The sequence below is a fragment of the Pungitius pungitius genome, chromosome 15, assembly GCF_949316345.1.
Source record: "Pungitius pungitius chromosome 15, fPunPun2.1, whole genome shotgun sequence".
In the NCBI taxonomy this organism is placed as follows: Eukaryota; Metazoa; Chordata; class Actinopteri; order Perciformes; family Gasterosteidae; genus Pungitius; species Pungitius pungitius.
In genome coordinates, this window is record NC_084914.1 from 6,264,090 (window position 1) to 6,283,324 (window position 19,235).

Below are 19,235 nucleotides of genomic sequence, written 5' to 3' on the forward strand. Positions count from 1 at the left end.
TCAGCTGTCTATTACGGAATCTTACAGACACAAACCACACTGATGACATGAAGAAGAGTTAAAGCCCCGTTATTATTGGACATGTTTACAATCCAAAGCCGAAGGTGTTTTGGGTGCTCGCTCCTTTAGCTTGACGCACGCTCCTGATCTTGAATCTAGAATCGATTGCTGTTCCTTAGTGTCCCGGATGTTGGTGTGCCAAGGTTGAATTTATTTGGGTTGAATATTGTAGCCTCCGCATATTGGTGTGCCAAGGTTGAATTTTTTGCGGTTGAATATTGTAGCCTCCATTTCGAATATTTCAACATTTTTTTTTTTTAGGTTGAATTTTTTTGCGGTGTTTTAATGTTGAAAAACATTCAGGTACATAATTTCAATGCATAAATATTCAGTGCTAGAAATTCAATCAACTTTTTATTTCAACCCCCGATGGCACAGATTTACTTCCATACATTTGCTACATTTTATCAAACGATTTCGATACACGTGACATTTCCAAATGGACCAAATTATTATGCCAAACAACCGTTTTATTGCAACTTCCACATTGAAACTCATCACAACTCCATCACGTGCATGAATGTTGACGGCTCCGACAACATCTGCAGCAGAACTGTCCATCGACAAAAGGCGAGACACTGAACTCTCTCCTGCTCGCTCGTTACGTTTACTGTAAACTCGACGGCAGCAAAAGTGCAAATGAATCAATCAACGCGGATTTCTTTTCAGCTGAACTCGACGCGTGAGTGCAGTGCAGCCTGCGGGGGCCGTCGGAGACGAGGCCTATGACTCATCTCGTTGAGTGGACGGATGAGTCTGTTTGGGAGTTTTGTTATCTTCCAGCGTTGCCTGATCACTTGAAGGCAGCATGAGGCTGCCTTGGCCTTATAAAGCTACAGCTCGTGGGATGGCACCTCGACGGTCACAGAGTATTTATAGGCCTCGAAGTCATCCAGAAACGTGCCATTGTTGAGGAACTTTTGTTCCCTGCCAGACACCGCGCTTCCCTTTTGTCCTGGCCTCAACTCACCCAAACTAACGCATCGTCTCTATGATCATATAACTAAAGATGGAAAACGATGCACTTCAGCCAAACAACAACAACAACAATAATAGTAAAGGTATGGTTGGGTCAAAATCAGCACATCTTTATTTGTTAGCATGTAGCTTAGCACATTAAGTATAGCCCAAATCCAATGCTGCTAACATGACCGTAGACGCATAGCTTCCGGTGCAAAGGAGCAATTTGTTTTTGCAAATATTCCTAAATGAGTGAAATGAGCCGAAAGTATTCATCAGGCAGCTGAATATAAGCGATAAGAAAAGATAAGCATATCTCATTCTATAAGTGCAAAGGAAACTGGCTTGAATGCTCCCTTTCTAATCTCCCATAGTATCTTTGACAAAGAAGGATAGTGGCGTCCGCAATTCTATGCGGTGATTCTACACATCTGCTGTTGCATATTTACGTTGGTTAGCGTAAGGGCAATCAGATACAGTACCAGTGGAAAGTTTACTATGAAAAATCGGCATACTCGTTTTTACAAAACGGTGGATTTTTCTGAGCTTTTCGCACCGCGCTAAAAGTCCTCAACAGATCACAGATTGTGCTGAAAAGGTTGAGCTGGCCAAACTATCCAACTCCACGAGCGAGCCTACGCCGAGATGGATATACGGTTCACAAGCTAGAGGAGCGAGTAGGGAGGAATCAGAGAGGCATAGAATCAATAAAAGGAGAAAGCCCCCCCGGATCCACTCCTTCTTGAGGAAAAACACACAACAAAAGGAGTCATAAAAAAAACCTGATTGAACATAGAGAACACAATCCACACAGACTTCTAAAAGGGAAGCAGTTTTTTGATGCAGCTGCAGTTTTTTGTCTCCAACCACATACGCGCCGCCCCTCCTTTTCTCTCGAAATGCCTGGTCTGCAATCATTCGACGGGCACAATCATTAGCTTACTGCTTTCCAAAGGTTACGATACAGAACACTTTTATGATTCCTCCGGATAAGATGTGCAATCTAGATGGAAAGAAAAAGAATGGGAGGCCTCTTCATGATCGTATTAATAATCTCTTTACACGTCAATCTGCACTATGTACACGTGGCTTCACATATGAGGGAGCCAAAGGTGAAAATAATGACTACTCTAGTAGGAAGGGGAAGTGTGACGAGAGTGTGCGCAAGATAGGGAGTCGATTTGGGAGCTTCGCCCTGATTGCAGGTGTCAAAATCGGACTCTAATTTGGCATGTGTGCCTGCTGACCTGCGGCCCTTCAGGAGTGAAGCTGGTCAGCAGGGAGGGGGGGAGGGGGGGGGGACAAACCCAGGAATTCATATCGAGTTCATTGAGTTCAAAGTGGAAGACAAGTTGACGCTTGACGAAGTTTTAAGAAGTGACTTTATATCAGAACAGCACGGGTTGGTAGAGATGCAGTGGGCATTTGTCTAGTGTAACAAATGCCTTGGCAAAATAGGCCATTTCTTTCCTCTCGACCTTTGGACCTTATGTGTTGATGAAGTGCCCGCTTGCTTGTTCTGAGCTCTGTAAAATGGAAAGCTGTGAAGTTCATACTGTTACTGATTTTTGCGTATACCCAGATTTGAATTGACACCAGGATTTAATGTTTGTTTTTTTTCTCCCCGATCTTAGCCCTGCAGCCGTACCGTTTTTATATAAACCACACATTTAAAATCTTATCTTAATCCCTAAGTACCAAATTACTGTGTAAGCAAGAGATCTTTAAAAATGCCACCGTCTCGTTGTATGTCACAAATCACATGGAATAAAAGTGATTGTGTCAGCATTGCTTGTCAATTTTGTATGGAAAAGGACAATGTAACGTTATGTCTGTCATTAGTTAAACTAGAACAGACATTGGAATGCAAGGCTACCCGAGTTCAAGGTCAGGCTTTGGAGTAGAGGAGCCTCACAGGAACTAAGTGTCTGTACGCAGCAGAAAAAAAAGTGAAGAGTCAAGCAGCCGCATAAGCTAAGTAGAGTCCAGAGATCACATGTTGGCTGTCTTGCGTGGTATTAATCATAATGCTGACAAAGGCTCTAAGGAGATTTGCACTTTACACCTATCTGCGGGTCACTACTATATGCATAGAGTGAGAACACATAGACAATAGAAAACAATTGAAGCATTAGATATTTTTGGGCACTGACTTTTTAATTTTCACTCCAAACATTTCTTAAAGGCGTTGAGTATCTGGAAGATGTTTCATTCATTCAAGATGTTTTTTTTCCATTGTCTATCAAGATCAACGCCTATAAATTCTTGTACAATAAAACTGGTCAGCAGTTATATATTCTCCCGGAGGAAGGCCTGTGTGTGCTACCTGATTTTTATCACACCCTGATTACAAGAATTGAAAATGGAAATGAAGAATGCATCAATATATTTCAGCTTTGACTCTCCTATTACATTTGGCTGTGCCTAGTTGGCTGTTGGTATGCGTTTGTGCTTCTGTTTCATTTCGTAAGGAGAGAATGGACATTTCCTTTCGGAAGACGAGCGAATCCCTCATTTACCATTTTAGATGTTCTCTGCGTGGCAGCCGCACGGTGAGCCATGTCTCACACGAGAGGTCTGGTCACGACAACAGACTCCACTCGCTCTATATGTAGGTGACCATCGTTTGGCTGTGCAGTGGACCGCTAATTTAGTTGTTCTTGCCTAATGTGCACTGTGTGTGTTACCAGAAAAGGAAGTGAAAGAACGTACTTTTGAGAAATGGTCCAATAACTTTGAAATGATTGTTGAATTTCGGCGAGCGCTTCCTCTCTTTGTATTATCTCCTGAGTAAAAAACACTTTTTTTTTTTTTTTTTTTTTAGACCTTCAACTCTGCAGACACACTGTCATGAGTTGTTACAACGTCTCTGTGAGAAGAAGCCCTCCTCCTGACAGTCCTCCTCGCCTGTTATTTCTCCTCACTGCATCGAGGGTGGCAGGAATATTTTGATACACCCTTTGTTTAGCTACGACTGCTCTATACCTCACTCTCCTGACCGACGCTTTCTTGTCAAAGCTGGTGTTTTTAGGAATTTCCAACTTGTGAACACGTGAAGTAGCTCAGACCACGTCGGATTGCGACGTGAATTTACGTCGTCAATGTTGTTCATCGGCCGTGTTATAATGAGGTGGAAGCTGAAAGAGGAGCCTGTTGTCGTGCCGCCAGCGAGAGTTGAACTGTGTGTGCCTTTTCATTTAACCTCTGCTATCTGAAGAGACTATCTGCCTGCTATGTGTCCGTCTCTATTTAGAGAGTTCATGAATGACCGCGCCACAATATTCTCTGAAGCTGTAATGCACAGGACCGTGTTTTATATTTGCATGCACTGTAAATTGTTGGCATGCGGTATCTTACTTGAGCATGAAAGCAATTAGATGAAATAAAAGTCCAACGGTTGACCGAGTCGGGTCAAGTTCCCACTGGGAGGCGGGACGCAAAACCCTAAAAATCCCCAAAGGGAACAACCCAGAATGTAATTAAAAACTTGCTTTTATGTCTGTATATGTGCACGCACAACCACAGGTATGTTCCCTGAGGAGGGCAGCTGTGTGCGTATGTGTGTGTGTATGTTTGTTCATGTGCTCACTTTATTGGTTTCCTTCTAATATGTCTTGGATTACGTTTTTTTTATTTGCAGACTATTTTAACGTCCTCCAGACTGTGATACAATCAGTAAGTCTTTTGAGAAGTATTTTTCTGTGGCTGCAACAGGGTGAGCTTAGTTTGACTGCTATATACTGTATACTGTTGAGTACCTTCATCCCACATTTAATGAGCTCATCAAAGCTTTTTGCTGTATGATTTAACTCTGCAATGGCTGTTTCTTGTTTCCGCTCTAGTGGCGCTTTGAACGCTTGACACAGCCGTATGAACGAAAACATTTTCACTCTTTTTGAAGTGTCACAAAGTGAAATAACGTTGAAGTAACGTTAATTGCAAACATCTAAAAAACCCATCTACTCTCCCACCACGGATTCGCTTTCCACTTACACTAAAAAACCCTCACGGCATTAATTGGCCTGCTGGCCGTGTGTTGGCGCGTGCACGCGGGTGCACGCGGGTGTGCTGCTAAAATAATGCCCCGGCTGTCCTGGTAACCCACCATTGTACCCAGTGGTATGGCGGAGAGGGGGAACTGCAGCAGAGTAGCACCGCTGTCAGGAAACACGAGCCCACTGAACGCTACTGGCGTGAACCAGCGGAGCGAGGACTGCGTGCCTGGTAATAAACCTCTTTTTTTTTGTTTTCTTCCATTTTTTTTGCTGTTTTTTTTGTGTGTCGTCTTATCTTAACACGTCGGACGGTCTTTTGCAGACACGCACGTTCGTTTAAATGTCCCCGTGTAATCTTCCCACGTTTGCACTGTTCGGCTCGTCCGACCACAGCACCCGCGGCCGATGACAGATAATTTAACATTTAGAATAAATGAAAATACTCTTTTTTTTTTTGCTGGATTCACTCAGGCGGGAGAAGTCGTCGCCTTTTCGCCGCCGTGGCGTTTTCTCGTTGCACGTTAGTTTAGTTTTTTGTTGTTGCTGAATGGGCTGCGTGCGGCGGCCGATATTCTGGAGCTAAAAGTCGGGCATTTTCAGAGCAACAAGCCGCTGGAGGTTACGGGAGGCTCAACGTGCTCCGGTTTACGAGGCGGAAAGTGGGAAACGGAATAAAAAAAAAAACGGGATCATAGATGTGTTTTTTTAGCGACCTTTAAAACAGACCCCCCCCCTCCTTCCCTGTTATACATCAGTGAAGAACGCTGCTGAGTCACCGGTTTACACGGTTACATTTGAGCGCAGTTAATGGCTCAAAATGGGTCAATGGGACGGCATACATGGGTGTTTTTTGATCTGCAGTGCGGTAGGCGTGGTTATGGGGCCCAGGAGGACACGCGCTGGATCCTCTTTCTTTTTTAGCATCCTCACATCCTTGCAATGCACGAAACGCAATGGCCGGAGTCTGACTTGACGATTTTATGAAGATGCACAGTAAGCGCTTGTTGCAGTAGCATCGGAGACGGCTGCACCGTGGGGCCTCGTTTGCAGGCTTTTGTAGTGGATGCATTTTGATCCCAGCTTAAAGTAGTCTTTAACGACTGACTTGCTTTGATATTCAGGATGATCTTTGTGCAAACGCCAACTCCTGTGGGCGTAGTCGAGCTTTACAGTCAAGCCAAATCATCTTTATTCTTAGGACTTGCTATAAACGTGTGACACCTATTTTCCTTAGGACCCCCCCCTATAAGTACAAATATTATGAGGGGGTCCCAGTACTGAGGACATGCAATGGGGTCCCTTAAAGGTCAACAACCTTTTTTCAATGTTTTTATTTATTTTTAAAGATTGCCATGTCTCTTTTTTTAGACTTTAACTGATGAATTGTGAAAATGATTAGCAGATTAACAGATTACCCAGTGACACAGTGGGCTCAGATTAAGCCTGAATGGTTAAAAGAAAAATACTGAGTCTTTCCTGGTATTTTTGTCTTCTACTACATTAAATTAGCTATCTGGAGGGCTGGTTTTGATATAACAAGCTATTTTAAAAATGTCCGCTCTGTGTAATTGTGATCCTCATTAGTTGCTGCCCTATTTCATTAGTACGTATCCCTCGGGCGAGGCTTGGGTATTTCCCAAAGAGCATAGTGTCCAAAATATACAATAAAATTGAGTCTGGTGAAAGCGTGTTGCAACTGATGAGAACAATACTTTTTAACATAATTGATTATTAAGACGCAGGTAATTTACTGATGACCTATAACTAATCGCATGAAATGCTTAATCCCTGTCGGCCCGTCTTAAGAAGCTGTTAGCTGGTCTGTCTCCTGTGTCCCAGAGTGCCTTGCTGCGAGGGACCGTCAGGCTAAGAATGTAAACGCAGCAATCCGACAATTTATGGCCTCCTCAGCAAAAATGCCCTCAGCCTGAAGTCACCTTCATGTGACCAGAATCCCTTCTCCGATTGCTTCTGTTGCGCTGTGAAATGTCTGGTCTTGTTCCGTTCACAAGGGTTCAACAAAAATCATATTTTTGAGAAGGCGCTGAAATAAGCAAGCAAGCATAGATTTGTCGCAGCTGTTATGAGACCTGTAGAAAAATAACCGTTGCTTAGGCCGAGGCGTGTATTTTCCGTTGCCAGTTCTTGTGTACAGCTATCTGAAACTAATGCAACCTGAAAGAGCAGGTCTGCAGTAAGTGCTGCTTTCATGAAGATTATAGTGTTTCGTTATGGTTGAATCTCTTTTAGAGATATATTTTACGCTTCATGAACGTTTTGGAGGCTGTAGTTTGTGGTGCGTCGTGTCCCGGTGACACAGGTCACCCCCCCCCCCCCAATTATTCCAATGAAGGCGGACTAAACAGAAATGCCTTGTTGTTTCAGCAGAAAATTTAGTCTTGAAAATGTCTGCATGATCATGACTGTAGGATTTATGTATTTATCTACACTTCTTTAATGATGAGTACAAGTAAATAAATAAAAAAAAGCCACAAGCTTCATTCATAGCTTCTTTTCTACCATTTTTGGTAGGATGTATGTTTTTTATTATAGAGGGTTGGGTTATTGGCTGGTTGGTTGGCTCTATAAGTGAAACATCTATTGCCAGGACTGCCTCTACGCTTATTTTGTGCTGCACCAGAGCCGATGAATGTTCTGGCTGAACCCACTAGCGAACAGATCAGGTCTGTTTATATTTCTCGAGTTCTTGAAGGCGGGACTAATCTTTGCAAAGCTGTGAGATGTTATTGAGCAACATTTTGCATGACTGTCTTACGCGTAAATAAACCTCGTCTAAATGCCTCATCATTATGTTGCTTGTTAGTTTCAGTGAAAAACAGTAATGTCCTCTATATAGAGTCAGGATAACTTGCTTCCTGCTGTTGCCTGTTTCACCAAACTGTGTCATCGTTTCCACCTTTCTTGCTCATCAATCCAGTTCCAAGTTTAGCTCTCTGTTCTTCATTCTAGAGAGATCTATGTAACGATCACTTGCAGCAAGTCTGAGAGTGTGCCTTGTTTTGATCATCCAACAACTGGACACAATCTAAAACACAACAAATGTACTGGTGTGTAAGACACGGAAACAATATATTCTCACTTTGGAGAAGCTGGCAACATGAAAATAATGCTATATTGAATAGTATTTTAAGTTAATTTATTTTAAGTCATTTTTGTTAGTGTGACAGTTAAACCACTCAACAGTGGTTTCCATACACAGTGGCACCAACTAAATTGTTTCTAATTCTAATACTCATATTCTCATACAGTCATGGCGGCTAATCGGTTAGTTGGTTTGAGACAGATCCGTAAAACCAGACTCTTGCAAAAGCACCACTTTAAATCTTGTGTTAACCAGGGATGGGCTGTGCTCACTAATTTCTCACATAATTAAATCATCCTAATTGACTAAAAAGCTCTTAGTCGATCAACAACAGATTAGTGTTAATCAACTAAGAAGGGACAGCCCTTCTCACACTGTGCCTGCAGAGATCGTGACGAGTGTTATAAGTCGCTGCAGTTACAAGTATTCACTGAAAACCTCACATCTAACGTTGATGATGAATGGTAAAAAAAAAAGTTGGACACAAACAGGATTTGCCCGGAATAGAACATCACGTCCATGATGAGATCAATGACTTAGTCTGTTGTTTTTAAAGTAAGGACTGTTGAAAAGGTGCAGGGATCTGTGGCTCTTCAGCAGAGGTGTCTCTCACTTAAAAACCAGCTACATGGGATCCTGTTACGGGGGGGGGGGGGGGGGGGGTGTGGTGTGTGTGTGAGACAGCTGTCAGCCCTGCAGCTATGTGGAGGGGGTCTCATCATGAACTGCAGGCCCACTCGGAATGGGCCTGGACGTGTAAAAAAAAAAAAAAAAAAAAAACGGCAAGCATTCCCCTGCATGTAACCTCCATAAGCTCCACGATGGGTCGCGAGTGTGGGAGGGGGGGAGGGACCCAGCTGTGGTTTACTCTGGCTAATGGCACAGATGGCGATCCCTCATCCTTGTGTGTGTGTGTGCGCATAGCAATATATTTAGGAAATAAGACTTAACAATTATTATTATTTTGACTAATATTAGTTGTTATATTTCCTATAAGATAGTTTGATCATTTTTACATCATTCTCATTTCCATTTAAAACATTTGAATGATTAATATGGTGTGACTTTTTGAAAGGTTGACACACATTGCCTCTTCTGTAATTCCATGTTGAAATTTGATACAATTTGGATTAATTGTGCTTTCCCGTAGCTGCCACGTGTTTATTAACCATAAAGTGAGAGATAACAAGATACCCAAGCTGAATCTCTCGGCCACTAAGATGAGGCTACATGGGTACAATAATCAGCCGCTCTTGTATACAATCAGTTATCCAGGACACTAAATGAGTTGTGAATACATCTTTCTGAATGTGTATTGTATGTGCCAGTGCATGGAGAGGGACACACACACACACACACACACACGCCCACTGTGTGGCCCTGTTAAGAGCGCCTGTCACCAGTGACTGAACGTATTCTTCCTCCTTTTCTATGGTGCTAAGATGTCCCTTTCCTCCCCAAATACAGTTCCTGTTTCTTTTGTGGTTTAAGAGAAGCAAAGGTTAGCTGTGCAGCCGTCACAGATTGCTGTGTCATGTGTAGCCCAGTAATCGGTGATGGCTGCACAGTAATGCTAGTATTCAGTAGCAAAGTAGCAGCAGCTACTGCAGCTGTTTTGAAAGGACTCCAGTTGAATTTGCCTTGGTGGGGTTTTAGCATTAGTTAACCTTCTCCTTTTTTTTCTTTTTTGGGTTAGAATTTGGATCTTGTGACTTCATCACCACCGTCACATTTCCGCCACTCAGGCCTGTAATCAACTTCTCAACCATCTTTACAGCCTTTTATGGCACCTGAAGTTCAAACATCAGTGAGGGTCTGATAAACATGTTGCGTTCAGTGACCTTTGATGTTTGTGACGTCTACGATAGCGAGTGGAGAAGTAACGTGTCCAAGTCTGGATTTAATGCTGTTTTGAGTGCACACCATCCCGATCTGTTAAAACACCGACAGCTCCCTCTGCTTAAGTCTTTTGTTACCTGGGATTCATGTTGTATTCCCATTTGTAGTAATTCCATTACTACCATTTTCTCACATACTTGTGTTGTTCTGCATTAGAATAAGCAGTTATACCAAATGAAGCGGTTCGCTTGTTGCAGTCTCCCCACTAATAGTCACACTTGTGGTGCTTTGAAGGATGCAACAAAACATTCCTCTCAGTTCAGCTTCAAGAGCCTTAAATAAGTGCACGATGAAGAAATCAACACGGAGGTATGATGAGGGCTTGGACTCCAGCTGATAATAAATCCAGTTAAATGCTTGACAGTCCTGTTCACTGCAGGACACGTGGACTTCGGCATGTGAGCCGAATTTAGTCCTTGAAAAAGCTTTCACGAATCTTTGAAGACCGAGACGACAGGTTTCTTATTACAAATTCTAAAGTGTTTGTTCCCTTTTTTTAAAGCAAAATCTTTCAAAATAGTCAATACATGACATTCCTATTTTTATTCATTTATTTTTTTTATTTTGTTTTTGTCGCCAGAGTTTCCACTTTGCAGTAGTCCTAGCAATTTGTTGAACGCGTCCGTCGCTTTGGGGGATCACCCCGGCCCACACCGTGGCCTTTGTTGATCCAGAGGCTGCTGTCCCTGGATGGATGTCAGAGATCCTCCCGGAGTAAACACGGCTCTATAAATAGAGCTGAGGGAGAAGCAGCCCAGCAGCAGAATGACAAGCATCCGCAATACAAACCCCCAGACTCCCTGCAGCGGAGGCCCAACGTGCCGTCCCTCCAAACCCCACGGGACACCCCCCCCTGGGTGCGATCCCATCCCACCTGTCCTCTTGGTTTGGCCAAACCGGCCATTGGACGTTTCCTCTCGTTAGAGTTTTAGGCCCTCGGGACGGCATCCGTGGTTTGTACGCTGCCATTCACCGAGGGAAGGTCACGGTATGAAAGACGTGCACCACTGCTGCTGTTTATCTATTTAGGATGGTTGTCTGCTGGGTTTCTGCCAGTGTGCCACAAATCCCAGACAGACATGTTATTTTGATTAGGCAGTCTTTTTTTGTGTTGATTGTTGCAGTAAAAACATTACTTATAAAATATGTCCATTGATTTTAAATGATTGACATTCTCTCGCTGCTCTTCTGTTTTATACTGTTGGATACTGAATATCTTTTTGACAAAACATGACCGTTAGCTTGGATTGGACCAAATATATGAATATGATTTTCCTATTTTCCTAAATTATACAGACCCAAGATTTAATAGAGAGAAACGATGACAATTATCCTTAGTTTCAGTCCGTCTGGGAGGGTTTTGTATAAAAGAGACAAACATTTCTCCCCTTATACCAAATAGAAAAATGAACACTCTCTTCAGTAGAAACGACACCAGCAGTCAAAACACTTTCCATCCGCCGCTGCTGAGTTTGTTGAAAACGCGACTTGCAACAAACCGGCTTGCATCCACTTCATTTTTACCCTCCTTTCTCCCCCTCGCAACAGCGTGATTTACCATGACGACTGAATCGGGCGCAGACTCTGAGGCCAAGCAGCCGCGGGAGAACAAGGAGAAGGAGACGGAGAAGGGGAAAGGGAAAGGAAAAGCTAAAGCAGCAGCAGCCGCCGCCGCCGAGCCCGCCTCGCCTCAGAACCAGCCGGAGCAGTTTCCCGCCGCCGCCGGACACAGCACCCCGGCCAGGAAAGCACAGGTCAGCCTCCTCAGAACTGCAGTCGGTGACGACTTGAGTGGCGCATGAGAGCAGGACCCTTTTCAAAATGTACTTTTTCAATATTCTACGAATACTAAAGTCATTTATTTGAAGCTGTTTGTCTGTTAACGATGTAAACAATGCCAATTTCCCTTTTTAGATTTTCTTGAATTTGTGAAAACATCAATGCCATTCGCCCCCTTCCGGAATGAATTGTGCCTTTGTGTGAGATATGTAAATGAAGAAAATAAAAACTGACAACATGACCTCAGTGTTCAAAGTGGCGACGCAACAGATGTCTGTTCAAGTGAGCTTGTGTTTCAGTCACTGCTCTAAGGCTTTCATTTAGAAAAATCAAGGTCACAGCATATTGCAAAATAGTATTCTCCCAGACAGCTGATTTGACTGATTTACCACAGAACCATGGGAAGAATGAGTAAACAAGACTACTGAAGAGAGCCTCAAGGCTCATAGTGGTTCGAGATCTCCCAGCATAGTTCAACGAAACAAACTGCAGCGAGATCCTAAGACTTGACTCAGATTCCTGTTTATTCCTTTGGCTTCTAGCTGTATAGAGTTTAAACTTTTAGACCTCCTTGGTGTATATAATCAATCCACGTAAAGGAGTCAAAAGTCACCACAGCCAGATGTGGACACGCAGTAAAAAAATCAGTGCTGCTTTTGAGATGTTTGGCCTTTTCCTGTGATCTGCTGCTTGTTTAGGCATGTTAATGCAATTTGAGCACGCGGGGTCTCACAGCACAACTGACCTCGCAGCGTGGCTTTTCCCGTGATGTGGAGAAATGGAAGTATGGAAATGTTTGATGAGGGGAAGAAATGGAGCATGAGTTGACACACAAATCTTAGTGAGAGAGCAGCAGACGCAGGGCGAGGTGAGGCAACGTAGCAAAAAAAGACACAATGATGCCTACCCTCGAGATTAAGTTTTACCCTGCTATGTATACGAAGGTAACTATCGGATAAATGTTTCTGTTTGTATTAGGCCACCGTTGCCTTGGGATTAAATTATGAATATTTATCATTCCACATGCTCCAAATGCCAACAATTTCCAGCCCGATCGACCATGTGCCGCAGATTGGGCTCGGATATCGCGACTTCTGTGCTGATCAAAATTACACCCACGTTGCACGATGGTCCACGTCGGGGCCGTGATTGTCGCGCACACACACACACACACACACACACACACACACACACACACACACACACACACACACACACACACACACACACACACACACACACACACACACACACACACACACAGTGTAATCGTAGTAAATTCTTTTGCAGTTGTTTTAGTCTGTTTTAAACGAAGGGACCTCCCTAGAGCCAGTGCCGTTATAATTCACTTGCCCCCCAATGGGCAACACTTAAAATGCTGCCCATTGGATGGATCCAAAGCAGTATCTGCTTTCTGCGGCCCTCGTCGCCTCACAAAGCGGATGATGGATGATGCTCTGCCACCATCAGAGCTGTGTGAATTGGCAGGAACAAGATGGAGAGAAGTCCCAGCACACAGACACAGAAATGTGTGTTTCCTGTGAGACTCATGCCCGCGCTGAGATACGTCTCTGAACCCTGCTGCTGGGTTCAGATTGAAGTCAATAATCTGAAGCCACTTCATTTACACTCTTATTGGTTAGGATTAATCTGCTTTTTGAATACACAATTGGGTGAATGTTACACATTCTAACTAAATCAAATCTAAAATTAGGCTGTTAGTCTAATCCTCTTTTCTCTAAAGGGGACTACAGTAGATACAATGTGACGAGTACAGCCTGTATGACAAGATTAGACATTTTCAATATATATAAATGAAACTGGGGCTTTGTATGAATGAGAACTGTCTCAAAGCCAAAAGCATCTTTTCCCGGGTAAAGCTGAGTCAGCAAGGGCTTTGTCTTCAGCCAAGTGGAAAATAGGATTCTCTCTATTTAAGACAAAATGGCAGTACACCTCTGGCTCATCTCGGTGGGACCCAATTAGTTTCACACACAGTCTTGATTTCCAAATTCAGGTTATGGACCTGTGGAAGAACGTTATTCTTTTTCTTTTTAAGAAATTGACATTGGGTAACATAACGGCAGACAGTGTTTGTCATTTCCAATCTGTGAACACTTATAACCTAAAATCGGCGCCATTTATACAACGAAATACATGCAGAAACGTCTCACTGCTTCACTGACCTCAGCAAAGACAACCCAAAAGTCCAGTGGGAAACTACAATTAATGAGTTAACTCCTAGTCTGAAAACTCTTTCTGTCTCTCAGGAGCAGCAGGAGGTGGACCAGGTCTCCCACAGGTCCTCCATCAGTCGCCTCTCCCGGTCTCCATTGAAAGGAGTGAAGAAGACGAAGATCATGGAGTGTAAGGTTGCCCTGCTGGATGGCTCCGACTTCACCCTTAATTTGGAGGTGAGAGTAAGCGCTTAACCGGGATGATTATGATAAACACTAGCCTGAGAAAAAAGGATCTAGCTGAAGCCGAAATCGACATCTTTAATTAACGGATAAAACTGACAAAGTCTCGTACCACAGTCAATTTTTCTTGCTTAATCTGGAGTCAGTTATTTGCTGGGCTCTGTGTATGCAAAGCGAAACAATCAGAACTTTCTCTATGCAAACGTAGTGGTACGAGGTTCAGGGAGAAGTTGCAATCAATTTAAATAAACAAAACAAAAAAAATAGTGGAACTGTTTATGCCTGGATTTCCAAACATAAAGAGTTATGGTAGACGGACGGCCGCAACTTTGAATACTGCATCAATATGTTCCAACAAAATGTGATCCACAAAGACATTGTCAGGGGGAGCTGGCTGCTGATTTGACAGAAGTAAAGGTTTTGAATTTACATTTTCTTTTTGGAGTTCTTCTCTATCTAACGATGAGGGAGGAAGAAATAGTTTGGTTTTGGTTCTTACTTCAAAGCTTATTGAGCAATCTAAAAATAAACCCCCTGAGGAAAGGAGAGCCAACAATCTGTGGGAAAACACGTGTCTGTTTGTTGTAGATGGGAAGCTTGCAACACATGTGCTGCCCCCCCCCCCCCCCCCTCCACCTGCAGGATGGCTTCTATCATAATGTGGAAGAAATGAATGTGGAAATGGGATGTTTTGTGCAGAGAGGACATACAGCGGTTTGTTTATTAATCCTTAGGGGCCCGAACGTGAGCGGAGGATGCAGTGTTGAATATTCATTTTGATGTGCTGTCCATTGCACTTAAAAGAGGCAGCAAAGGTTAAACGTTTGGAATGGTTGTATCACCTCAGCGAGGCAGGATCAGGATAACGCCGTTTCTTTGCTGGATTTTACTATACGTATAGTTTTGTTCGGTATCAATTGCTTTGTGAGGCTAGTTCTTTTTCCAAAGCAGCACCATGTAGCTTTGTGGGGAACAATTACTCAGATTGTCTATAGACTCAAGTTCACAGTGTTCAGAAGAGGCCTTCAAAGAAATGTATTTTTGTTGTAAATGTCAAGAGGTGCACAGCATAGTAGCTTCTTTCTTCCTTCAAACAAGCCTTCGCTCTCTTGGAGCATTATCAATTCAGGAATAAATCTGAATAGGGAACTTATTTGACATTTCACTTTTACACATTTCTGTCCGTCCAAATGGAAAGTTGAGTCTTTTCTCTTAACTTCTTTAAACTTTGTTCATTCTCAAAATGTGTACCAGATGCTCCTCCTCAAATCTGCTTTGGAGCAGATTCCTCCCCACCGGGGGGGGGGGGGGGGGGGGGTTTGGATGGAGGGATTAGCTGGCTGTTCTTGTGTCGCTGGTTGAGGGTTCGGACTGTGAAATGAGAGCATTTGTTGGAGGGAATCAGTGTCATTGAGTCTGTGGGTTGGCATGATTACTGGACGTCCCACTGTGACCAAGGAAGGGTTCCTCGGTAGACTGGGGTCAGTCTGGACTTCTTGCCCTTGAGACGGTGGGGTTTCCTCAGCGCAATAGTTTAGGGGCATTTGTTCAGGTGGAGGTTCAACAAATGTATATTTGTGCACTTGCCTACAATACATTTGAAGCCATTATCCTTTATCTAAAGGTAAAATAAGATACATTGACATCACTAATGAAACCTGCCTTCACGCCCAATTTAACTGACAGGTACTTTAAAAACAGGTACAGCTATATCATATTGTGCCCCCCAACTTCTTTGTGCAGTGTTTTATTTTATTTTTTAATGGAACTATGACTAACAGAATAAGGAGATGACACTGCATATTTTGCTAAATTTAGCAAAACAAATTGAAAGGGAGGCGTAATTCCGATGTGCGGCCACTCTTTTGGATTGCAGTAAAATACTAAAATAAATCCGTGACAGAGGGAGTGAATGAACGCAGGTATTCTCGGGCCACTAAAACAAGCCTTGGTGTCAGCGCTGCAGAATTGTCTAGTTTTTATGTCTGCTTGTTTTTCCTATACGGTCGTGACGAATAGAGGCACCTTGTCAAGAAAGAGCGATGATGCAGTCAAGGTCAGGAGTCTCGGATAATTGCCAGGCAGTCCTCTTCTCCCTCCCTCCCTCCCGATCCTTTGTGAAACGGGTGTAGAATGTGACACTTGTATCCCTCTGACCCTGTAGTTTCCGCAGGTCAACTCAATTTCAAATCCCTGTCGGCTAGGGGTCTTCACTCATCGTTTCCCACCCTTTTCTGTGACGCGGAACAGCTGAAACTAGGGTGAGACGTGGGAATAAAAATCCCACGTCTCACCCTCTTAGTCTCCATCCACCGCTTACATACATGACAAGGCATGCTACATGAATCCTTTCAATTAGGACTGCAACAATTTGTGGATTAATAGAATATGCAATATGCATTTAAATTGATAGTGATGATAAAAAATGATTGGTTTCAGCCATACTTTTAATTTGTTTGGTTCATATAATCCTTAGCAAATCTCCAACCTCGTGCATGTGTGTGTGTGTGTGTGCGTGCCGTTGAGAATCCACTGTCACAGCGGGGCGGCAATCGTCTGCCACGACTCTGCTAATTCCCTCAGAGATGTTCTGGTGGGATTAACTCTGCTGTCAGTGGCTTTATGGTTCTGCGAAAAAGAAAAAATCCTGCAAGGACGCTACAGAGTTTTCCTCAAAAGAAAACGACCAGTGTACGCCTCATGTGATGAGAGTGTGGGTGGACTGTGGTATACATGTACCATGTGTGTTATGGATTTCTTGTGGATGTGTGTGTTCTGGACCCCAATGTCATGGGCTACATGTGAATTTGACAGACGGCGTGTTATGACTCCTGCTGCTACAATGAGCCACGGCCGCGGTATTCAGTAAATCCAGGCGCGAGGAGCCGTCTTTAGCTTTGTGCAGGGAGGAGGCGTCTGTTTGTGGAAGCTCAGGCCTTAAAATATCTCATGTGACCAGATGAGTCTGTGAAGTCTAACCGCCTCCAGCAGGAGGGTGGAGGGGGGGGGGGGGGGTTGCAGCGCTCCAGCCACTGAGCAGGAAAGGCAATGGGTTAGTTTTGATTTCATAATGCTTTTTGTTTCTGTAAATATGTATACAGTTCTCCCAGGATTATGAATCAAATAACAGAAGTATGCATGTAGTTTTAATGTCACAAAAGTATCATGTGTCTTGTCTGGATAACTATGAAATATGGTCTATGATCACAAATGTGAACAACCATATATATATAATTAGTTTTATACCTTTGTCACAGAAACGAGCCCGAGGCCATGTGCTCTTTGATAAAGTATGCGACCACCTCAATCTACTGGAGAAGGACTACTTTGGCATCACATGCAGAGATGTAGAGAATCAGAAGGTAATGCAAACCTCCCAATCTGCATTTATGAAATCATAATCATCACAGTAAGAAATGTATATTACAAGTGAAGTTATTTATTTATCTAATATGTTAAAAGCCAACATATCTGGTTGTGTTGCAGAATTGGATAGACCCTGGCAAGGAGCTGAAGAAGCAGATCAGGAGTAAGTCATCTGATAAAGTCTTCAACACCCAAACAGGGTTGATGCAATAAAAAAAAAATGCTGCTTTGAAAATCCAATGTTCCTTCTACTCCTCAGCCGGCCCCTGGAACTTTGCTTTCAACGTTAAGTTTTATCCTCCAGACCCCGCCCAGCTGACTGAGGATATCACAAGGCGAGTAAACGGCTAATATACAATTGAGGATGTGTTTCCTCATCTAAAGATGCATCGCTGTTTATCCTTTTTCGGCTCTATTCGTTGTCATGGACTTTTTAAAATGTATTTATTTTTTAAATGCATATTAGAAGAAAAGCTTACATTTTATTATAACCAAAGTAAAATAAGTTGACCGCTTTATTGCCTCCTCCTCTCAGGTACTACCTCTGCCTGCAGCTGAGAGATGACGTGGTTTCGGGCCGTCTGCCCTGCTCCTTTGCCACCCACACGGTGCTGGGCTCCTACGCGGTGCAGTCTGAACTGGGAGACTACGACCCCGAGGAATTGGGCAGCGACTACATCAGCGAACTGCGTTTTGCACCCAACCAAACCAAAGAGCTGGAGGAGAAGGTCATGGAACTTCACAAGACCTACAAGTTAGTCTCAGTGTCATTTTTAAGAAGAAGAGAACTAGGAATCTTTTAAAAAGTGAGAGGAATAGTTCATTTCCTCTTCAGTGAAAATGTCGCCCTCCCCGTCAGTCATGAAAACAACAACAACTACAGTTTGTTGGTTGCAGAAGATGTAAAATCTGCGGCAACCAGTGGACAACGCCCTGCGGCAATGTCTAGTTTTATACTATCAAATTAACAAATTGTTTTTGTGCTTTTAAGCCCTAAATCTGGGAACACCAGAACTCTCAGCACCTGAGTGAATGATTGCAGTAATGCTCTGTTTTTGTTTAGATGGATATAGCGGGCTGTCCTTTTGTCTTAGACCTTCATTGTCCCTCTCTGAATAATTTAATGCCGTCCTCCGTGCTAACTATGGATGTGCTCACGCAACATTGTTGAGCTTCAGTTTATAGCTTCCATTAAAACGATCATTTTGCAAAAGCTTTTATGCAATAAAAGTGATTCATCCCTCTCTGCCTGCACCGTCACACTGGTCAGAGAGCATCAAATCTTTGCGTTTGTCCTCGTCTGATCTTTTCTGTTTTGTAAGGGGCATGTCACCAGCCGAAGCAGAGATACACTTCCTGGAAAATGCCAAGAAACTGTCCATGTACGGCGTGGACCTGCACCACGCAAAGGTAACAAATCCCTGCGAAAGTGCCACTAAGTATCAAATGAAAATGAACACGGTGTTTGAGAAAGCTCATCAATACTACTGTATTAGAAAACTCCTTGAGCCTGGTAACCAATTTTAGTTGTTTGTACAACAGAAATAGAATATTTAGGGAATGTAATATCTCGGCTACAGTCGTTCCTTTGGGCTGAAATTCATTTTGCAGCTTCCCCGATCGACGTAGCTCTACTCCTGTCTGTTTCTCCAA

At 43.3% G+C, this 19,235-nt stretch overlaps 1 protein-coding gene across 10 annotated transcripts in view; it reads left to right on the forward strand.

Annotated features, from left to right (window-relative positions):
• The window catches only part of LOC119209669 (band 4.1-like protein 3), a 39,734-nt gene that overhangs the window by 4,177 nt on the left and 16,322 nt on the right, over positions 1–19,235 (forward strand). For 9 of the 10 annotated variants that reach the window (XM_037459132.2, XM_062557814.1, XM_037459134.2 and 6 more), the window contains exons 1-8: positions 5,138–5,244; positions 11,566–11,771; positions 14,067–14,210; positions 17,474–17,578; positions 17,703–17,745; positions 17,842–17,917; positions 18,118–18,336; positions 18,905–18,992. In XM_037459132.2, the coding sequence (XP_037315029.2) occupies positions 11,577–11,771; positions 14,067–14,210; positions 17,474–17,578; positions 17,703–17,745; positions 17,842–17,917; positions 18,118–18,336; positions 18,905–18,992 (870 nt within the window). In that variant the 5' untranslated portion in view covers positions 5,138–5,244; positions 11,566–11,576. Of the gene's footprint in view, positions 1–5,137; positions 5,245–11,565; positions 11,772–14,066; positions 14,211–17,473; positions 17,579–17,702; positions 17,746–17,841; positions 17,918–18,117; positions 18,337–18,904; positions 18,993–19,235 lie in introns of those variants that run through there. The other variant, XM_062557813.1, reaches the window with a different exon arrangement.